Genomic DNA, 22,217 nt, shown 5'->3' with positions numbered 1-22,217 from the left:
GTTTTAATGACTATAGTCCAATGTATGACTCAGATCTCTGTGTTTGGGTTTGTGTTGGAATTTTAGCTCCTGCTCCTAAAGTAACCCCATAATTAACACTTTGTAATTTTGCTCTCAGATCTCTGTTTGGATCCATGCTAGCTGTCAGACTCTGAGAGAAACACATGACAGGGGAAGAAAAAACATGAGGAACTATTGTTGTCAGGGAGACAGCATATAATTAGGCAGTGATGTAGAAAACAATTGGAACTGAATGGTTGTATTAAAGTGAAAGTGGACCAATTGTGTGTGATTCATCAGTAGGTGATTACTGCACAATTGAAGCATTCCAGTCACTTGCACCAGAATGGAAGGTCTTTAAAAGACAGATTTACGAGGTGCTTAACCCAGCAGGTTTTGTTGTGCTGAACAAACAGACATGCCTTCACTACTTAAGGAATTAAGGAAACCAACAGTTCTGGCCTGAGTTCTGAATTCTGCGGTAGTTTTCGAGTTGTGACACATCATTTATCCTTCAGTTTGTTGGCAGCAGATCTTCAAGCTGCGACAAATTGCTGTTTTCTTCAAATATAGAAGATCTGCTGGGGAGTATCTTAAAACAGATTAAGCCAACTGAGCTAAAAACATGTCTCCAATTGGCAGATCGTCCCCTGGAACTCAGGGCTCAGCGTTTGCTCCTTGTGAGGTCACTTTGGACTCTATCCCCCAGCCTTTACCCTCCACTCTCTTCCATTTCCACCTCTCTACCCTCCAACCTCCCCCTTATCGGGGTGCCGGAGCCCCAGAGAGGAGGGGAGAGGGGTCACGGGGTCAAAGTCTTTTCCTCTTTGGATCTCGGGGCTTGCTGGGAGAGGCTTGGCGAGAGAATGGCTGCATTAGAGCAGGGGTTGGGGGTCAAGATTTTAATTCTGTTAAAGAACAGCTGGTTTGAGTTTCTCAGCACGTCACTCTCACCCTCCCTCTCCCCACAAATCCAGGGAGATGAAAAATTTGTTCAGAGGGGAACCAGTAAAATAAAAAAGGTTTACAGTCCAAAGCCATTACCCTTACCCCGCTCCAGCATTAGAGAGGAATGCAATAACGTCAGTATTTGGCATCAGTTAGATTGACTTAAAACAAGGAAGTCCTTTTTGTGTTTTGGTGTCTTAACAACCGGATGAAACTTAATTAAAAAGCTTGAAAAATCAGGAGGGCCGCAGGAATTTTCTCCTGCAAGTTTCAACTTCCACAAGAAATTATTTTTTTCTCACTTCACTTTAAACAGGTGACACTAACCTGTTATGGCATTTACTCAACCTATTTTATGTATAACTTTGCTGGGAAATTCTTAGAGATATTAAATGCGCTTTCTGTTATTTCTTCTAGATTAGCGGTGAGTGGAACAAATTCAGATTTTGAAGTCACATTCCCTTGTCAAGGCTAATTCTTAAAGCTAACAATCCTAAGATTTAGCAAAAAATAAGCTTAGCAAGTCTCCCTCTGCTCTGCCCCGTGTGCAAAGTGTTGATCTGAATGCCATTGCAGGACTCCTGCACATTTCAAGCTGGCTGAGAGGGCAGAGAGAGGAGAGGAGGGAGGGAAGGGGGGGAGGCACTAGCGCTCTCCTATAAATGGAAAACTAATAACAGATTTTCAGTCTGCTTTCTCCTGAGCTCTCTTGCCGGCTGCCTGGCCCCAGGGCTGTGTTGGTGTGTGGCGCAGCAGCAATCAGAGGTCATAATTTCATTGGCGGTTAGCATCAGGTTCAATTTTTCTAGTAGGTTACATTTACCAGAAAGTCTGGATTGTGTTACTGTGTACCGGTGGAATCAGTGCAGAGCTGCAGAATCCCTCTACCTTTCCAAGAGGAGCCTGGCACCCCCACAGGGGGAAGAGGAGTGCACACATATGTTTAGAGATGCACACACACACACACACACACACACACACACACACACACACACACACACACACACACACACACACACACACACACACACACACAGACCATTAGTGCCAAGGTCCTTTATACATCCAGCTAGCCCACATACGTCCTTCTACTGTATGTATATATATCAGTATTGCAGAAATAGCTGCTCAAGTGAAAAACCTGGGGAGTGTTTAGAGTTTAGATTGAGACTTAATTGGTTTTGTCTGTGGGTGTGCATATCGTTGGACCCCTCTAGTGGTAGCACTGCTTCCCCACTGATGATGAGGTTAGTTTTTGTTTGGACAGAGCTGGTGAGGGACAGGGAAATGGGCAGTGATTCAAAAGCATATGAAGAGAAACTCAAGGCAAAAAAGGATTAGGAGCATGATGTCCGGCCAAAGTACAAATTCCTGAATAAATATGTTGTTTTTAGAGGAAAATGACCTGGAACATACACGGGAATCCTTTTTTAAAAGGAGAAACCTCTCTTTAAATGTGTGACTCCTTAGTTTCTCAAACTGTGTTCTGTGTATTCCAGGAATGTGACCAGGTACATATCGATGATGTGTCCTCTGATGACAACGGCCAGGATTTGAGGTACAACACTGTTTCACTTTCATTCTTGAATCAACAGTCAAACACCCTGTTTATATTCTCACGTTCAATGTTTGTGCACTTGTACTAATAGTTTCTTCCTTCATCTTTATTTCAGTACTTATAACTTCGGCGCTGACGGTTTCCACGCAGCAGCGACCAGTGCCAATCTATGTCTGGCCACAGGCGTGCGGGGAGGCGTGGACTGGATGAGAAAACTTGCCTTCCGCTACAGACGAGTAAAAGAAATCTACACCACCTACAAAAATAACGTCGGAGGTAATCCCCAGCGAGGAGCAGTTCTGTCCAGTATAAATGAGTTGTGCCATCATTACGTTGGCGTTTGTGTGAGAGTCTGCGCGTGTTCAAGTGTGTGCTCTAAAAGCACACATGCCGCACCACCCGGTCAGGGTAAATTTTGAAAATTTCAGTGGTATTCGGAGTGCATGTCCAACCCAAACAATGTTTCCCTACGTTTCAGGTCTGCTGGGCCCAGCCAAAAGGGAAGCCTGGTTGCAATTGCGAGCAGAAATTGAAGCCTTGACGGACTCCTGGTTAACACTGGCACTGAAAGCACTAACATTAATCCACTCAAGGTAGGAATCCAGTGAGGAAAATTGTACCCAGTCCCATACCACAGTTTTTCAGAAACACACATGGGGTGTAAATAAGTGAACTCTGTACTCTTGAGCTATTGAAGAAAACTGTTGTGCAGCAAGTTATCTTTTGGATGATTTTTCTCTTCATTCAGTATAATCCCTTTGCTCTCCTCTCTTTTCTCTACTGTAGGTCAAACTGTGTAAATATCCTGGTGACCACCACGCAGCTCATCCCTGCCCTGGCTAAGGTCCTGCTCTACGGCCTGGGAATAGTCTTTCCTATCGAGAATATTTATAGTGCAACCAAAATAGGTAAACACTGTGCGATTCTTTTGCTTTAATCCCTTTGGTGACACTAATGGTTCTTTTTCTAGCTTGGTAAGAGTACACATTTCAGACACATGCTACCTAAGTGACAGGACAGAGGCGTGGATTGGGTGGGAGATTAAGTCACTGGAGAGGATTGATGTTCCTCTATGAAGGAATAAGACTAATCAGCCTGAGATTATTTTCCTGGTGTTTGGCCTGTACTGGGCCTCCCCAGGCCTCTCCTGTTCAGTGTGCATACATATGAAACCACTTCTGCACATTTATGTCATTCCTCAGAAACAAGCTGCCCCCCACCACCACCTCCCCCCCTTTTCCTTCTTCACTGTTTCTAATGCAAAATAAACATCCAGCTTCACTCCTGCACCATTTTCAGGCCTCGTCGATGCAGGGTTAGTGTAGCTCGGGGTTCCTCTGAACTGAAGCGCACTGGTCCTCCTTACCAGAGCCTGTAGCATGAATGAGTGATTTAACTGATTTAAGTGCATTTGAGGAGAAGGAGGGCAGAGTTAATGCCTTTCAGATTGGCTTTATCTAAAGGCTGATCTTATCACATCTCCTCGCTGAGCTCAAAGTGTTTACACTCTGCCCTGTTTTGTGCGTGCTTGGTGTTTTTGAAGGGGCTCTTGTCACCCTGTGCCTTTGAATCAACTTGATGGTGTTTAGTGGGAGTCTATGTATCTGTGTGTGTAATGCTCCACTGAAATGCTGCTGTCGACTCCTCCACAGGGAAGGAGAGCTGCTTTGAGAGAGTAATTCAAAGATTCGGGAGGAAAGTTGTTTACATTGTGGTCGGCGATGGTGTGGAAGAGGAGCAAGGCTCGAAAAAGGTAAGAAGTCTGACAATTATAGATACCATATCCTGTAAATACATGGCATCATTGAGGGAGAAATAAACAGCGCTAAGAGTAAAGAAAAATGTTTGGACCTGTTATTACTTTCTGTGAGGTCAGGAGTTCAGGATGAATGCTTACAGAACACAAAACATACCTGCCATACCTCTCCAAAGAAAGGAATCAGCGCTCTGGCTCGGCCTTTCAACAGTCTTACTTTACTTTCATTCGTTTATCCGCTTATAGTGCATCCAAGTACAAGAGAGAAAGTCTGTAGTGTGTAATCAGCGCTCTTCCTCTGCCGTCTCAGGTTTACAGAGCAGGGGAGGGGAGAGATGGCATAATTATATATTCCTGCTCGGTGCCCTGAGCAGCATGAATGCTGTGTGTGTAATGCTCGGCAGGCCCTTTCAAGCATGTTGAAGCCACAGCGTAAACAGGGCACGCAGAAAAAGCCTTAAATCATTGTTGATGGAATTAGAATATTTACTGCAATCACAAGCCTGTTAGCACCGGAGAGATCAAGGCAATGCCTGCTGTATCTGTGTTCAGAAGAACTTCTTAGAGTACCTGTTGGATCTTGCTCCCTAATTTGTAAATTGAGCATTTTTGCCAAGTTTGAATGTAAAACAAATGTAGCGTGCAAACTGCACACAGCAAACGTATTCATTTGCAAATGAATCAGCGGCCCGAGAGCATACTTCACTGTCAGTGTCGGTGAGCCGCAGTGTTAGGCTGAAGACTTGGACTTTCCCTTTGAAAATCCTGCTGCTCCTTTTTCACCTGTTTCTCAGTAAACAATGAGGAGAAGCGTGAAGACAGATGAAGAGTGACTATGCGGCGTTTAGGGAAGAAGTAGCAACCTTTCGCCTGGATAAGTGTGTAAAAGAATAGCTCTGTATTATGAAAAGTGAACACACCCTGGGAATAAGGTCTTGAGGGATAATCGTGGAGGGAAAAAATGCAAATATTTTTACTCAGTCTTGAGTTGTCGGAGTGTGACATTGATGGAGGGATAAGGAGGTTTTTTTTCCCCCCTTGTCTGAGTGGTGTGAGTCCCACGACACACCATGCGGTAAAAGGTTTCTGTGTCAACATCAGAGAGGACGTGAAATAACACAACAATTTCACCCGTCATGAGGCACATATCAGACGTGACACTGTGTGGAACTACAAAAGCAAAATGTCTTAAAGTCCTCTCAGGCCTTATTCCTTCATCTAAAACGAAAGAAGAAAGAAAGAAAAAAAAAAAAGCTGAAACAATCCTGCCTCCAGTTATTACCATCGCCTGGGAGAGAAGGCAGAGATAACATCTCTAGCTTTTAAACTTAAAAGCAAAGACAATTTACAAAACAAAAAGCAAAGAGCTTTTTAAGGGTCAGTGCAGGCTCTCCTAAGCGGAACATATGCCTGGGAGAGGCCGTACCTTTGATAAAGGGGTGGTGGGGGGTGGGGTGGGTGGGGGGGGGGTCACTCCGCACACTGAGGCTGAGGACTCTACCTGACAGGCTCCTTTCATTCTGTGCGATTCTCAGGTTTCTGCTCGGGAACAACAGCTCATTTGCACTGTCCTAAAACACACACTGACAGGAAGGAGGTTTATTCTAAAGACACTGTTGGGAGTTAATTTGATTTTGAAGCTGAAGACAGCAGCTGGATTAGTTGGATGGAATAAAAATGCACTTAATGCAGCAGAGAAATTAGTGAGTGGTACAGAAGTACTACTTGATTGTAAAGATATATGCACAAGGGAGCTAGAAGAGCAGTCGGACTGCGTTTTTGAAATGATGGCTTTTCCCGATGCTTCACTTATTGTATTTATGAGGAGCTGTGTGAGGATTCAAATCTTTTTAGCATGTCTTGAAAGTGCTAAGACTGCCTGAGAGTCACTCAATTATTTATAAAAGTCAAGTAATGATATCAGTCTTTTCTGTTCATTCTGCCTTTGAAATGTCCGAAAATACTCTAATATGTCCCAAAAAAAGGAGCTTAGATTTCCTTTTTTTTGACTGAAAAATGGTGCAAAATTAAAGCACATTAAATCAACAAAGCACTTCTTTAACATATTGTGATGTTTTGATTCATCTCATAGCACAACATGCCCTTCTGGAGGATCTCCAGCCATTCAGACCTCATGGCCCTCCACCACGCTCTAGACCTGGATTACTTGTAGCACTGCACCACCACCATCCACTAGACTCCGCCTCAGCACACCCTGCAGCCTTCCACCTTTGCCCTCCAGCCCTGTCCCAAGCTTACTGTAGACCCTGCAGCTCAGAAAAACCCGTCTACACCGCCACCCCCCCCCCCCCCCCTCCCCCCCCAGTGCTGCCTGGCGTCTGTCTTGCCCTCCACAGGAAGAAAGGAAGAAGAGGATGGGGGTTTAAAAAAAAAAAAGAGGCTGAGCACACGGTTAATGTGCTGACATACGGTCACACTTTGTCTTAACCTGAAACTTTTTTTTTTTTCTTTTTTTTTTTAAATCTTGAAGCGAAGGAGAGAGGTGAATTTACGGCTCTGCAGCTGCTTGCCCTGGTTACTGTGAATCGGCCGCTTTCTGAAGCTGTCAAAGTGTTTTACGGCCTCCTGTTTGTGCCGGGACTCTGTCAGGGTTCACACCTGTGAGGGGAGCAGAGCTACTGACGGCCTCGCCCCGCCACAGAACTCAGCCGACTACTGGTGGTGACATTTCTCCGTCCTTCTGGCTCCCTCCTTTCCCCCCTGTACCCTTTTTCTTATTTGTCTGCCTACTCGCTCTCTTCTGTCATATGACAGACACACAAAGGAACTGTCGGCCCGGGAGTCCTGTGCTTCTTATTTATGAACGGAGACTTTGTGGGTGGCACCGTTCTACCAAAAAGGTACCTCGATGACAAAAAGACTTGTGCCTTTAACAAAGTACTATTCGTTTCCACCACAGTGAGAGGAAGACGTTGATGGAAGAAACAAGAAAAAAGGGGTTTTCTACTAATTTAAGAAAAAAACTAAAATCTTTATTTACATTGCTGAGACAATCGTGTATAGAGGAAATCTTTTTTTTTTTGTGTGTGTAAGTTTGTAATCACTGGACTATTCCTTCCTATATTCATTTAGGTACGTGCTCTTGAAAGGTGGCAACGCTTTTCATTGAAAGTAAAAAAAAAAAAAAAAAAAAAAGGCATCCTCTCGCAACATTAGCTTGTGCGAGGCCTGAAAGTGTTGAAGTGTTCAAGTTTTGTTCAGTAAACAAATATGTAGATAATGGGATTTTGTGATAAATTGTTTTGTCAAGACCAAAAGCATGGATGTCAAGTGTCAATGCGCTCTCATCTGATTCTGTGATGTTTCTCGTCCTGAGGAAACTTCTCTTCAACAGCTCTTCTCTTCTGCAAGCCCTTTTTTAGACTCATGTTCTAAAGGGGCAAAAGGCTTTCTTTTCTTCTTTTTGTCATTCAGAATGGTAGCTCACATTCAAATGTGTCCTCACAGCATTTCACCAGCTTGCAGCACCGACCCCGTCAATTTGGAAGCAAACTTAATTCTGAGAAGGGTTTCACTTATGGTGTGGAAGTGTATACTTGACATGTCTGGCCTCCTGGGAGCCACTTTAACAACAAATTTGAATAAATCTGAGGTTTTAAAAAAAAGCAGGCTTGAATAGGTTTTATTATCTTTTATACAAGCGCTTTAACGACTCTTGTACAGCGAGCAACATTTTCTATGATGTAGTGTTTTTATTTGAAAATATATCGTGTCCTTCTTTGAAATAGCTGAAACACATGAAGCCCTTTTGTTTTTATAATGTATCTACATCTGTGGATGGGGAAACTGTAATGAACATTGCGAGAAAAGCCACTATACCTTCACAGGGTTTGTGAACATACAGGACATGTGCTATCGACTGTGAATTTCTTAAACGGAAACCGATCCGTCGTGTTTCTCATTTTTTCCCTCCTTTGCACATGATCACTGTCGGCCTTTACATTTCAATTTGGAATCCCTTCCTATTCCCACCCACCAAACAACCTCCTCCTCCTCCATCTTTTCATACGACTTCTTCCCCTGTACTCGGGGGGTATCTACATATTGCTGCTAGATCAAGGTAAATAGGGGAAATGTTTTATAGATTCATACAGCACGCTTTTTTTTTTATTATGTTGCAATCATAAATGCAAACTGGAAATACTTTACACTACACGGGCCTCATTGTGAAACGCAAAAGATTGTTGTGTCTGCAAAATATGTGTACAGATGTTTTTGACATTATTATTTGATTGTGTTTAAATTAATAAAACTGATTTGTGAACTGTTACATCATGTCACCCTCTGACTCTTTTTTTTTTAATTCAAAACTTATAATTAAAATATTTTAAATGATTTTTACTGAACCAAAGGCAGAAAATACTCTTTTAATGCTCATGTGTGGGATAGTTAGGGAGCTAGTTATGAAGCTGGGATTAATAGTGATGCTTCTTTGTGACCAGCGAAAGCAAAAAAAGATCATCAGGGATGTGATTGATCATCGCTTTAGGAAACCCTTTATGCTTGTAACCGCTGCAGTGGGGTAGGTGTCAGAAAAAGTGTGCTGCAGAACCAACCTTTTTTTTTACCGTTACCATGGCAAAGATTCTCAATGAGTGATACATTTGGCGGTTAAAAGAAAGCAGGATGTTTTTTTTTATTCAGGTAACATGACTTGCTCGTCCAGAGGGCAAAAGAGCAGCAGACAGTTAAGATGTGACACTGAGGGCGCCAAAATTAATATGAACCTTCACAGGAGCTTTAACTCCTAAAAAAACTAAATACTATGACAGTAAAATATTTATGTATTATCAGACATCTCTTCACAATGGGCCATTTTCTGTTGATATTGCTTCAGTGACATTATTATCTGCCTCCATCAATAAAGACTGACAGTGATGTCAGCAGATAAGCCTACCAGGAGTAAACAAACCAAAGTTGGAGAAAATTTAAACTAAACATTTCGGTATGAAACTTTTTGCCAAAATCATGCCAAAGATGCCAATCAACGCTGCCAATCACATCTTTTCAATGTGCACAATATCTGCTTTATAATACTTCCAAGGAGGCCACTTATGAAAGGCATATTCTTTGGGGACTGTAACTAACATGTAAAATGTAATGCTGCTTTAGGTGCTTAACAATGCATTTAATCTTTTTCATTCAATTCATCAAAAGAAAAAAAAAAACATGCTAGATTTTCTTCAAAGACAATGCTCGGCCAAATATTTCTAATAGTTCTATCCAAATGTCTATAGCAGCCTCCGTGCATAATTATCATAAATCAAATACTCTAGGCCAAAGAGTTAGTTTAAATAACACATGAGAAATATTTATGAGGCTGATTTTATGAGGTGGTCACAGCTAAGACAGTACAGCATGTAACACAAGCCCGGTCAGGGAAGAAAGTGTCCGGCCTCCAAAACCACGCTGGAGAATTAAGCATGCATGGAATTTTATTTTGAGCCGCACGGCCCGTTTAATATCCAGATCAATTATGTTTTCAGATGGAGTTGGAGTGATGGCCCCGGTCTGAGGTGTGTGTCTGCCAGGCTGGACGAGGGGAGTCAGGCTGCTACCAGTGACCCCTAATGTGCTTTTCCCACTTCCGAAAACAGCTGAAAGACTAAGCAGTGTCTGAGGTCCTGGCTGCCTTGTGCTCTCTCTCTCTCTCTCTCTGCAGCATAGAATAGACGTCTGTTCTTTGATAAGTTTTCCCGATGCTCTGGGACCTGGCAGACAAACTCAGACAACCAGGCGAGACATTTTGTGAGAGAAAAAGTGGGTGTTTTGTGGCATGTCGGCCAGCCGCTTTGGCTACTCTTACAAAACAGACGGGAATAAAAATAAGAGCTAGAGTGTGCCTGTTTGGCCTGACTTACATTTTCTATCCAAACTTTGATTCTCTGTGAGATTTATCATCCTTTGATTCGTCTCACAGACCAAGCATGTAGGTGTTTTTGTGCTTTAATCAAGCTTTACAGTAACCATGAAATTCTCAAGAGGCCTGATCCTCACTGAACTCCCATCAACCCCCTCGTGGAAAGAAAGGGGGCCATTACATCGCAGGTCCTCTGTTGGGCATTCCTCTCCGGGACGTCCCAACAAAGCGCCAGCCCTCCATAAAACTGTACTGCAATAATAAACAACAGTGTTGGTGATTTACGACCTTGCCCAGACAGTGATTTCATGCAGATTTCCATAGAGGGGGCCTCTGACGGTGCATCACAATTGAACTAATATTGTATTACATGCATATCAAACTCCCTCCAAAAAACCTGATCCGCCACATCTCTTTTATGAGCAGGAAGCCTATTAATAGGCCTGTGTTCTCCTCTTGGTGGCTAGTGTGTCTCAAGTTAGGGGAATTTGTCTCTGTAGTGCGCAGATGTCCACAGATTGAGACAACAAGAAAAAAATCAGGAGTGGGACACGAAAAGGCTCCAACCTTAACAGAGCTGCAACGACTGTCTGATAAATCTAATAACCAAAAACACACTTTCAGTGCCTTTAAAGTCTGCCTCTTTTCATTTTGAGTTGGCTGAAGCTGTGTGTCTCGAGGCAATATAAAAAAAAAACCCTTCTGTTACTGATTGCAGCTTCCCTTCCAGTGGTTTTCACATGAGGACAGGCCTCTTCCTCCTCTCCAGAGTGCATGGTTCAGTTAGCCTTGGCAGACAAGTGAGAGTGACAAACCTGTTGTCATGATGTGGTGGTTGGTGGTGCTAAGTTCTTTGTTTGCTGTCTGTTTATTTCTCAGTTACTGGGGTTTGACAGGTAGAGTGGGGCAGCTGGTAATCAGGAAGCTGTGGATTGCCAGGGATCCCTGCCAGCAGTGTCCACTCAGAGGCCCGGCCTCTTCAACGACGCCTGTCTCACATAGATGAGGAATTCCCAAGTGGAACTAGACTGTGAAACTAGCCCTTTTTTCAGAGTGTGATTCGGCGACAGCCTGTTAACTAAGATCTGCCGTCATAATGAATTTGTGAATTCACGTTGCCTTACAGCATTGCTGAAGCACGAATAGTAGAGAAACAGCAGGGGCTCCGCATACACACATACTCAGATATGCACACATACAGTGCTGTTCTCCCCCGCTGACTCCGCAACATCCAGTCAAGCCCCTGCAACGCCTCTGTTACTACCTCTCAAGGCAGTACAGTGCCCCCCACTTCATCCCCCCATTACACCTCTTTGACATTCACAGTGAAGGCAAAACTTCACAGTTATGTAAATATCGTGCCTTGAATTGGCAGTCTGAATAGGGCAAATAGGGGAGGAAGTACAACTAGACATGAAACACAGGAGCAAGAACTACAAAATAAAACAGGAAACTTAGCAATAAAACTATAAAAAATACACACAATTAAAACAAGCAACAGAAAAATAAAACAAGAAAGAACATCTTCACACAGAAATAAACTAAACTAAACAAATGGGACCAAATGCAATCTCACATTCCAATATGGAGCATAAAACTGATATGTTGCAAAAAGTTCAAGGTAAATCATCAGTCATGATGATGATGCCCACTAATTTTGATCACAGACTATTGTCTTTTTTCTTTGAATTTCACACAGTTTTCTTTGGAAGTTAAAGCTGGAATTGAACTCTGAATAAGTGCTGCAAAAAAAAGAATGACTTGCTGAAGCTTGAAGTTTATTTTTGGAGCAAATTCAGCAACAAAAGCACAGTTGCATATAGCGTCTAACCACAGCTCATCAACCACCATGTAGTTGTGTTTGTGTTTTTGTTGTAATGAGAGTGATTGTGTTGCCAGGGCTCGACCTGAGACGACGCTAACCCTCTGCCTAACCACACTACAACTACACCTGCACCTGCGGTCAAACACACACTCTCCCTCATATTTACTGGGCCCACCACAGCGCTCCATTTTAAAGTGAGTGGCAGGGATTTATATGGCGAGCTAAGGCCACCCTTCAACTGAGTGTGTATTAATATGCACGGGCATGACTTCTTAGCTAACCCAGCGCTGTGAGCTGCTACCAGCTCCCTGAGGGTTTATTTACCTGCTGCTGCCCTTCAGACCTCCCGGTATGCTCTGTGTGTTAGCATACGCTGGGTGTTTACGTGGTCAGAAAGTGTATGTGTGTAAATGTGTGCGTTTGTAACAACCTCACTCTCTGGTGTTAATTGGGCTGGCTCTCCCAAGTCGGGTCTCGGAGTCGGGCCAACCTCCCTCTGGTCTGGCAGCAAAAAGAGCCTCTCAGCCAGTTTAATAACCTGGATGTCATCCGGTTAATAAAACAGTCCAGCGTCCCACCATGGCTTGTTTATGCTCGATTAGTCATGTGTGATGTGTTTTTTTTTTATTCTATAAGGAGACATAAAGAAAAAGGTGAACCCTGTTTGGTAGGTTGGCTGTGTGATCTGGCTCTTGGATTTAGTTTTCCTGCTTCTGCTTTGTGTCCTGAAAAAGTCAGCCAAGACTTAACTTATTATTTTACACCTGCAAAAACATATACAATATATTGTATTATTTTTTAATACCAATGCTCAAGGAATGAACATCTAACTTGTGAGTTATGCAAAAATTCTGGTCGCACTTTGTATTATGGGATGGCTCCAAGATGCCAGTTAACATTAGCTATTTTACCTACCAACAAATTGTGTTGTGGTTTGACTTGAAGCAGCAAGGAGCTCAAATGCCTCATCAACATTTACATGATGAGCGTACTTGTCAAATGCTGGACACACCAAGTTCACAAACCTGTGAGTCAGGGCATAAACGAAAGCTCTGCCGAGCAGTGTCAGTGAGGGCCGAGAAACTAAAGCAGAAATATGTTAAGACACCAGCTTTGCAAAAGTTGAGGTTTCTAGTGATGAGAAGGACAAATTCCCCAAGCAACAAAGGAGTTGTTGAACCGGTTAATGTTGTCGAGGCCTGTGCTGTTCTGCTGATATTGTAATGGCTGCAATGAGTAATGTTAGCCTATTGCTATTTTCTCTGCCTGTAGTCAAGTATTAAGTATTGGCTAGTAGCTGTATTACTGCACCTTTTAACAGCCTGCTACTACTACTGCTGATATCTACTACTGCTTATAGTGTACTATCAGTACAACTAACAACTACTCATGTAGCTGAGTCCACTAGTTATCTGTTCCTGTAGCTGGCTTGGTTGCATTCTGCAAAGAAAACCACTCCAGGGTTTCGACTGTAAGCAAGCCGAGACCACCTATAGGCAATCTCAGCTCGCTTGTGTTGCTCTGCATCAGAGTGCAATTGTTGTGTTCACATATGTCCAAACAATCTCAGCCATGGGGGTAAGCGACCCCTTTGAGTTCCCTGTTCCACTTGGAACAAATTCTCCAAAACGATAGTTTCATTGGCCATGAAAAATAAATCAAAAGCAACATCACTTTTTTAAAAACAGAACTCCATTAACTCTGCATTCTCCTGAGAACAGGCTGTCAACAGGTTGTATAAGAACCGTTTTTTGGTAGGGAGTAGTTCCAATGAAAACTGATCACAACGACGTCTGTGAGTTATCCAAACTAACCCTGACATGTTGTTGAAATTTTAAAAGGCATGTATGATATCTGTAATTGAATTTCTATTGACCTGTATATTTAACTGTGTTGTCAGAAATCTTCAAAATAGTGAGTGTTTCCCACACATAGACTATAAATGGGCAGGCGGCCCAGGTATATTTAAGGCCATCCAAGTATAATTGCGAACCATATTTCCATTTAATTTCTGTTTTTGTCCATATGCGCCATAAAGATCGCCATTTTGGATGGATAAACTAGTGGACGATAAACTTGCTCTAGGTCGGTCGCTTGAAGATTTTGTATGCTAGGCAGGTAGAGGGAGAGAGAGAGAGAGACAAAAGGAAGAAGAGAGACCTGCAGTGACTTTCCTCCTTAAATGCATTGAGTGTGTTGCGGCTAATCGTTTGGTGCAGTTGGTTGCTCCCTGCATGAGACTCACCTCTTGTGATAACAGAATTCCAACTTTTAGGGAGTTAAGTTGTTTGGGCAACTTAAATAAAATGCACACACGATGAAAAAGATTGGATCGTAGCAGACTGGTAAAGAGTGGGGGGGGGGGGGGCAGAAAAGCAGCTGTGCGATTTAAGATGCGAAGTGCAGCTGTGTGTGTGCATGTGAGGATATGAGAACTGCAGGGACGATAAGCAGATTTAAGTCGTTTGTGATGCACTGATCTACTACAGGTATACCGTCATTCTGTGGGAAACACCAGTAGTGAAAGGTATGAAAATAGCTGGGGCAAACAGCAACATTTGAGCAATTGAATACCTACAGGGTCAGTGTTATTGCAAATAGAAAAGATCTGCAGGAGAGTTGTGCAAGATTTTGGTTGCTTTTCTTTGGTCTGTTTCTTTCTCCTTCCCCAGCAGGAATGTTAATGCATCGTTCCAGTTGGCTTGAAATGGTCTCTCTGCTCGGCCTCTGTGTGAGCGGCGGGACACAGAGGGGATGGAGGGGCAGCATGGGGGCGAGTAGCCACTGAGACACGAGAAAATATTCTATATCCTGGGTGACTCCGCTCTTCAGGGGGATTACAAAGGCTTTAACTGGCGGATGAAGGAGAGCAAAGTGGTAAGTGACATTTCTGGTCTGGGAATATGGCAATCAGCAGCGTGGAGCCCCGCCAAGTCTCCCGGCCTGGCCAGAAAATGCTAAAAAAGGCTAGGGGGAGTGTAAACAAATGGCAGTGCAGGAGGGGAAAGGCAGGGAAGGGAGGGGAGCGTCCAGGGGGACAGATCTGTTAACCATCAGTGACTGCTTTTTCATCCTGCCGCCCCTCTCCAAACCCTTCAAGGGAGGCTTTGTGTACCTGCTCAGCAGACAGGAGCTGGGAATTTAGGGAACAGGAAACCAAGGCTTCAACCCCCTTCCCCTCTTCCCCACACCTCACCCATTCCCCTTCCCCCTGAGCACCCACCTAACCCACAACTCACACATCCAACATTTACCCCCTGCTATGCCCTCTTCTCCACCACCACTGCTCACTCGCTGCATTGCAAAGTCTAAAGGCCTGCATTCAGGTAGGTAACTATGGAGAAGGGGTTTTCTACATCTTTATCAATAACGTATTATTCTTTATGAGCACCATCAGCCTGAAGCTGCTACTATGACAATAACTATAAGGTTAAGTACAGGAAGGTGATACAGAGGGTTTTTTTTTTTTTTTTGCTTTTCCAAACAAAAGTTAGAAGCAATACAGTGAGGAACGGACAAAACTAGATAAGATAAGAAACAATAAGGATGTCAGATGAAGTCATAAAAAAGTGACATCACCATAAATACAAAATATAAAATAAAAGCAAAAATGTAATTTCCTGGTGATCAGTGGGAAGTGAAATAAACACTGTAGATATCACAGGAATGAAACCCTGGTCATTGATTTAAGAAATATTTTGTTTGTTTTTGTCTAAAATGTTTTTGTTTTTTTTTCCATACTAAGAAAACGAGTGTCTGTATTTCATTCACACTCACACGCTTGTAAACAGAGCACAGATCAGGATGAAGCAATTCAAAACAGTTCTTTCTTTCATATTTCTACGCTGAGAGCAGGCCGTGACATCTGTTCCTTGTTGCACCGGCTTCTCATTGGTTCTTACGTGTAGCGAGATACGGCCTCTGATTGGTCGACAGACCCAAACAAGATGGCAGCGTCTATGTTAGCTGAGTGAGCTAACAGAAATGTCACTTACATTTCTACGTAAAAAAACATCATGGATAACATTCATTTTTGGGAAGGATTGGATCCGGATTAGTCATTGAATATACACTGAACTTCTCAGTGGGATAGAGAAGCTTCAGGATGTCGCCGAAAACACACACAGAGTTTATCAACGGAAAGCTGCCGAGCTGCTGAAGCCTGTGGATTTCACAGTAAGTTGTGATGTCATAATGTTTCAGTTCTAAAGCTGATGACGAAAACACATCTCCGTTATGTCGTCAGCGTCGACCTCAGAGGGTTAATAATAAATGCAAACGCAACTAAGACTACAACAGCAACCGTACAATAATAGTATTAATAATATGAAGAAAAAAAGCATTAAATACAGTTTAACATATTTCACATATGTTGAAATGACTCGTGTTTAAATGGTTAAAACACATCCATCTGTGGATACATGAACATGGACATGAAGTTGGACACGTTTTCTCTTTAAGTGCAAATGTTAGCATGTCCAAATCAGTAGCTGTTCTCAAGCTAACAATGTGTTACCATGGCTGTAGAAAACTGCATACAGAACTGGAGGTGGGCCTGCTCATGCCCATGAAAGCTTTTTCATGAAAAAAAAACAAACAAATTGCACTAAATTCAAACTTCATGCTAGCTTTTGCATTGTGTGAACCATGTAGCAAGCAAACTAGCATTTCCTTTCATTCCAGCTACCAATTCCTGTTGCTATGATACACTATGCTTAGGAAAATTCCTCCTCTGTGCACTCTTTCTGTGGCCTTGGAGGTCACACTAAGCTGTGGATACACTGTGACATTTCAGGCAGGCTGAGTCACCTGAATGTTAAATGACACAACTGATTTTGAAGTCAGGATGTATTTCAGCCTGATTGCACGTCATGTGCTAGTAAACAGGGAGGCACGAGTTCCTATCACAGCCCGATCTGCTGCTCACAATATATTAATTTCTGATTTCTTGATGATAGCTTCTCTTTGATACTGAGTGTTTGTGCATGTGAGTTTGTATTTGACAATATGAGACAACTGGAATACCCTTAGATCAGACTTCAGCTACTCTGCGGAAACCTTTTTTTTTAACAATCGTCAATGCGTCATCCCAATTTAACTCATACAGTGGGAGCACGTAAATCGTGAGCTTTGGTTGTGGGTCCACAACAATTCACATAGGTGTGTGAGATGCGATCGACCTCAACACTTTTACAATCATACCGTGTCGATTTATTATACCAGAAATAGCACAGTACTCCAAGCGGTAACATTTCCACTGTTATCTCTGAAAACTGCTTATGTGCATGGTTAGCACAGGTGTGGCAATTTAAATCAACTGCCCTGAAACATGCAAATTACCACGAGTTACATAAACATCCCATAACACGTCCTGATGAAAACTGTATCATCTTCAAGAATAGCATCTTTAGGAGGGCTACTGTAATGTCCAGTTTGGTTGATACATAGAGCAACAAAGTAAAATACTCTTCCCTTGCACTGGAGTTGACATGGATCATAAAGGCCTCATTGTGAAAGCTGACTTGTCTCCCAGTATGCTAAATTAAAAAATGGATGTAACCTAACACGGGATGGTAGCTGAGATAAGATCTGGAGTCGCTCGTGTCCCTGCAGGCCCTTCTCCTCTTCGCTACACCACATGGGAAGGCAACACGGTGACAAGAGGTGTTCAGGAAGAAGTGAACACCCTGCAGATCAACAGATAATATTTTTTTGGCAAATAAATTCATTCCTGAACCTTAAATTACATTTTCACCTCCCCAAAACATGTCTGCTGTTCATAGCCCGAGGCAGTGTCTGTCTGACACACAGGCAGAGGGAAAGAGGAAGGGTGATGTGTTAGCTGACGGAGGTCCAGGCAGTGAACTGCTTTAATGATTGTGTGTTTATGCATGGTGGTGTTTTTTAAATATATATATCTATGTGTGTGTGTGTGTGTGTGTGTGTGTGTGTGTGTGTGTGTGTGTGTGTGTGTGTGTGTGTGTGTGTGTGTGTGTGTGTGTGTGTGTGTGTGTGTGTGTGTGTGTGTGTGTGTGTGTGTGTGTGTGTGTGTGTGTGTGTGTGTGTGTGTGTGTGTGTGTGTGTGTGTGTGTGTGTGTGTGTGTGTGTGTGTGTGTGTGTGTGTGTGTGTGTGTGTGGTAAGAGAGTCCTTGTTGCAGCACCATGACAACAGTGGGGATGTCTGATCCTCTCTCTCTAATTGTCTGTGACCTCGTAACTGGAGACGCACTCTGCAGGCAGGAGGAGGGCCTTTCACACGGCAATCACTTTTGGATTTGTCCTCGATGCAACTCCTGAATATCACTGCCAGAAAGAGGTGTGTCTGTGTGTGCATGTGTGTGTGTCTATGTATATGCAGGTATGACCGCTTCTTGAAATTCAAAGCCTTTGATGATTGGCAGCTAGGAGCAGTAAGGTGGACGGTTATGTGCGGATGATTGGTGAGTTTTAAATGTCCTGACAAAAATGTGCCGTCATTATTTCACACATGGCCTGTGCAAATACATAAACCTTTAAAGCAAAGAAAAAGGAGAGGCTGATTTTTTTTTTTATTTTTTTTTTATGTTGAACAATATTTACCTTTTGTGAAAGTTTGGTTCAAATTTGGGGCTTACTTGCTTCATTCTGAAAAAAAATCTAATGAGGAAATCCCAATAACCATAATCTGATTTAAAAAAAACATTTGTAGGATATCTGAGCAGTGGCCAATAAACTGCATGCAAACAAAGGTGGAAATCAATTCAGCTATGCTTGCAAACCTAGGTAGTTGAAATGGTACTTTAATGATTGACCGCCAAACATGCTTTAATGCTCTTTACATACAGGAACTATGAGTATGAAACAAACACTTATATTTGAAAAATTCTTTCTTCTTTTATATTTTGTGCCAGGATTGTTTTCAAGCCCACATTACCTGCAGAACTGATGAATCCTGTTTGTATTGACCTCTGATGCTTAAAATGACATTGGTTGAATTGTTCATGTTGTAAGGTCATGATGGCATATACTCTATACAAATAGTAGAAGAAGAATCTAAAGCAGGTGAATTCAGGTGAACACTGCAATCCTTGTCCTGAAACCAACAAGCTCCGGCACTTACTATAGCAGAAAGTTGTTATTGCTTAATGTAATGAATTATAAAAAAAAAACTAAATGCACACTTAGTTGAATATTTTGATTTGACAACAAATCCTCTAGCCTGAAAATAACTTTCTCAACACTTAAGTGATTTTCTTTCTTTTGTATTTTGCATACTGTCCATAGGATCCACTCCCCTCTATCTCTACCTCGTCTGTCTGCTGAGCCCGGCCTGCTCTGATGTCTCTGTTGTGCTCTACCATAAAGGGGCCTCAGTAATGGCCCCTGTCACACACAAAGGTATTAAGGCCTAAAGCCTCTCCCTCTCTCTCTTTCTCTCTCCCCCTCTCTCTCTATCTCTCTCTCTGACGCCACTGGCAGCTGGGCCAGAGGGAATAATTCGATTTGGTATTTTATGCAGGAAAAGAGCCTTTCTTCTCCCGAGCCACATTTGTGCTTGGCTTCTCTGCAGCCCCGCAGCCCCCTGAAAGACTTTACATGACATTAACACATTTCAGAGAGCATTACGGCTTGAAAAGAGATTTGTCTAGACAAAGACGTGGTTTATTTGTAGTTAGAGCTTCATTTCCTGCCTGTTCCTTCTCCCTACACTCTCTCCCTGCACCTTTACCCCCTCCTCCTCCCTGAGTGACTCCTGCCAGGGCGCACAATGGTTGGCGCCCTGACAGGTAAGAGGATTTCAATTAGTTTAGCTCGGAATGGGCCCAGAAAAACGTGATTAATGAAAGCAATTAGTCTCTGTCATGTCCTCAGCGCACTCTGGCTAAATCACTGGGCTGCTCCTCACTGACGCTAAGAGCAAATTACATCACCCAGATCCTCTCTGTGTCGGCCTCTTTATGAGCTCCCCGTGTCTCCATGAAAAGAGTAACGGAGGGAGAAAAAAAGAAAACCCAGCTGACAGCCATGTGTGTGTTTTACTTACCTTGAAGCCATGTATCCCATAAACATTCACAGTTTCTTAAGAACTATAATAAAAAGGAATAATACTCATCTTTTACACAAGAACCATTAAAATAAATTTAAGAGGCAGCAGCTTGAAAATCTTCTACAGTAAAAAAAAAAAAAAAAAACACTATGAATCACAATGCTTGTGCTATCAGTGTGAAAATGTTTTACTGTTTAGCAGGTTTGATAACAGGCAGTCAGAGGCCCAGGGATTTTGTTCCCCTGATTATATGTTTCATCAGTAATCTATAGCTTCACACAATTGTTTAAACTTAGTAATTGTGCTTTCCCTTCTGTAACATTACACAATTCATACCTTTTTAAACTTTAGTGGTATATATTTATGAAAGCATGTTTAAAACCTATAGGCTGTATGCAAAGTGTCTGCATGTGTCATGGGCTTCTGTCACTGCACCACAGTAACTCTCAAAGTGAAATAAAAGAAATCAAATGAGGCTGGATTTACCGAGCTATAGATAATGTTTTGCTAGCTGCAGGCTGGGTGGACCTCAGCCAACAGTAATCACTGCCCAGTGGGAGGGAAGCAGCCCCACCTGCTCCAAAACAGACTCATGCAATCGTCCCCTTTTCACAGCTTTGGCTTCTGTTATATATTAAAGTAACAAGCACACTTTTCCCACCCGACATCTCTCATTTTGCCTTTTCTCAAAACCTTGCTGAAGGTGTGGCACTGTAATGTCCTATGTGCATTTTTCTAAATATTACCAAAAACAGTGGTAAATGTCTATCCACACCTGTGTGTAATATAATATACCAGGAAGGTGTGGAAGGGACAAAGCAGCCTGTAGAGCCTTCAGCCAACTGGGTGAGAATCACAGGGTAACTCATGATACGATATTATGCAATACGGTTCAATAAGCCATGTGTAGCTTACAATAATAGCGATCGTGTATAATGATACATCACGACGTCTGATTACAGCAGCTGTGGCTCAGTTGGTACAGTCGGTCATCTCTCAACTGGAAGGTTGAGGGTTTGATCCCCAGCTCCTGCAGCTACATGTCCAATGTGTCCTTGGGCTAGACATTTAACCCCAAGTTTCTCCCACTGCTTGATTGTGTATGAATGGATTAGTTTATACTGGTGGATGCTTTATCTTGGCAGCCTCTGCCATCATTGTGTGAATGGGTAGATGTGACCTGCAGTGTAAAAGCGCTTTAAGTAGTCAGAAGACTTGAAAAGCTATACAAGCTTAAGTCCATGTACCATTTCTTAAAGAATGCCCCTAAAGAAGTATGTGCGTTATTCACTGCACTCTAGTGTCTGTTTCACCTCTTATCACGCTTCATCTCTGAATTAATTTTCAATGACATTATCCCATTGTCGTTTTCGGCGACTATATTTAGCAGTGAAATCTGTTTAGAGCCCTCGAATTCTTTTAATTGAAATATCAATATTTGGCACCAGCAATTCTGTAATTGTATAACACGAGTCAAGACAACGATATACTGCAATATATATATATATTTTACCAACCTAAGATGTAATCATTGAAACCATTAACACACTGAGTAGTGATTGCGCTTCTTTAGTTTGATTGTTTCACTCGTTATCCCTTTTATGGAAATTTAGTATTGGTTTAGCAATCTCACAAAACAACCGCTCCAGACATTTGGTTCATTCAATTTCAGTCATCAGTACTTTTTTTCTGGTAAAACACATTTCTCAATAAACTGCATAGAATTGTTTTATCTGGCCAAAACTTAATCCCCCAAATCCTATGTTGGCTTGTCTGAGTCCTTTGGAAAGGTGTGCTGGGGGATGATAGGGCTTGCATATTTTGATGTGATCCTATTTCTTCATTTCCTGCTTTGGCTGGGAACAGGGGAGCAGCACAGGCTGCAGCTTGACCAGGGGCTCTCCTTTTCTCGCTCTCTTCCTCTCCCATTCTTTGTCTTTCTCGTTTGCCTTGTCTGTCAAGGCGGATACCAATTTGACAGGTTTGAATTGGAAATGAGATGATTGGAGCTTGTTGGTATCAACCATGGCCTGTCTTCTCCGTTGTTTGATCAATGAGTCAAGCTTCTACCACTGTGTTCACATTCCTGTGCAAACTTGTGTGCCTTTCTGTAAAAGTTCCCTCATGTGCCAGGGCTTGACAGTGGCCTGCTCCTCCCTGCAAATGGAGGCCGCCTTGTCAAGCTGTCATGCTTCAGGACGGTAATATCTGAGGTTCCCCCTC

General features: G+C 42.6%; 1 protein-coding gene across 18 annotated transcripts in view; it reads left to right on the top strand.

Annotated features, from left to right (window-relative positions):
* eya1 (EYA transcriptional coactivator and phosphatase 1) overlaps positions 1–10,332 on the top strand; it is a 62,302-nt gene extending 51,970 nt beyond the window's left edge. For 17 of the 18 annotated variants that reach the window (XM_065948885.1, XM_065948900.1, XM_065948886.1 and 14 more), the window contains 6 exons: positions 2,448–2,506; positions 2,622–2,782; positions 2,985–3,099; positions 3,293–3,414; positions 4,159–4,259; positions 6,355–8,553. In XM_065948885.1, the coding sequence (XP_065804957.1) occupies positions 2,448–2,506; positions 2,622–2,782; positions 2,985–3,099; positions 3,293–3,414; positions 4,159–4,259; positions 6,355–6,435 (639 nt within the window). In that variant the 3' untranslated portion in view covers positions 6,436–8,553. Of the gene's footprint in view, positions 1–2,447; positions 2,507–2,621; positions 2,783–2,984; positions 3,100–3,292; positions 3,415–4,158; positions 4,260–6,354; positions 8,554–9,769 lie in introns of those variants that run through there. The other variant, XM_065948892.1, reaches the window with a different exon arrangement.
* Positions 10,333–22,217: the final 11,885 nt, after the last annotated feature.

This window comes from Labrus bergylta, chromosome 20, assembly GCF_963930695.1.
Source record: "Labrus bergylta chromosome 20, fLabBer1.1, whole genome shotgun sequence".
NCBI lineage: Eukaryota > Metazoa > Chordata > Actinopteri > Labriformes > Labridae > Labrus > Labrus bergylta.
The sequence above is the reverse complement of the archived record's forward strand: the minus strand, read 5'-3'. Positions and strand labels throughout refer to the sequence as shown.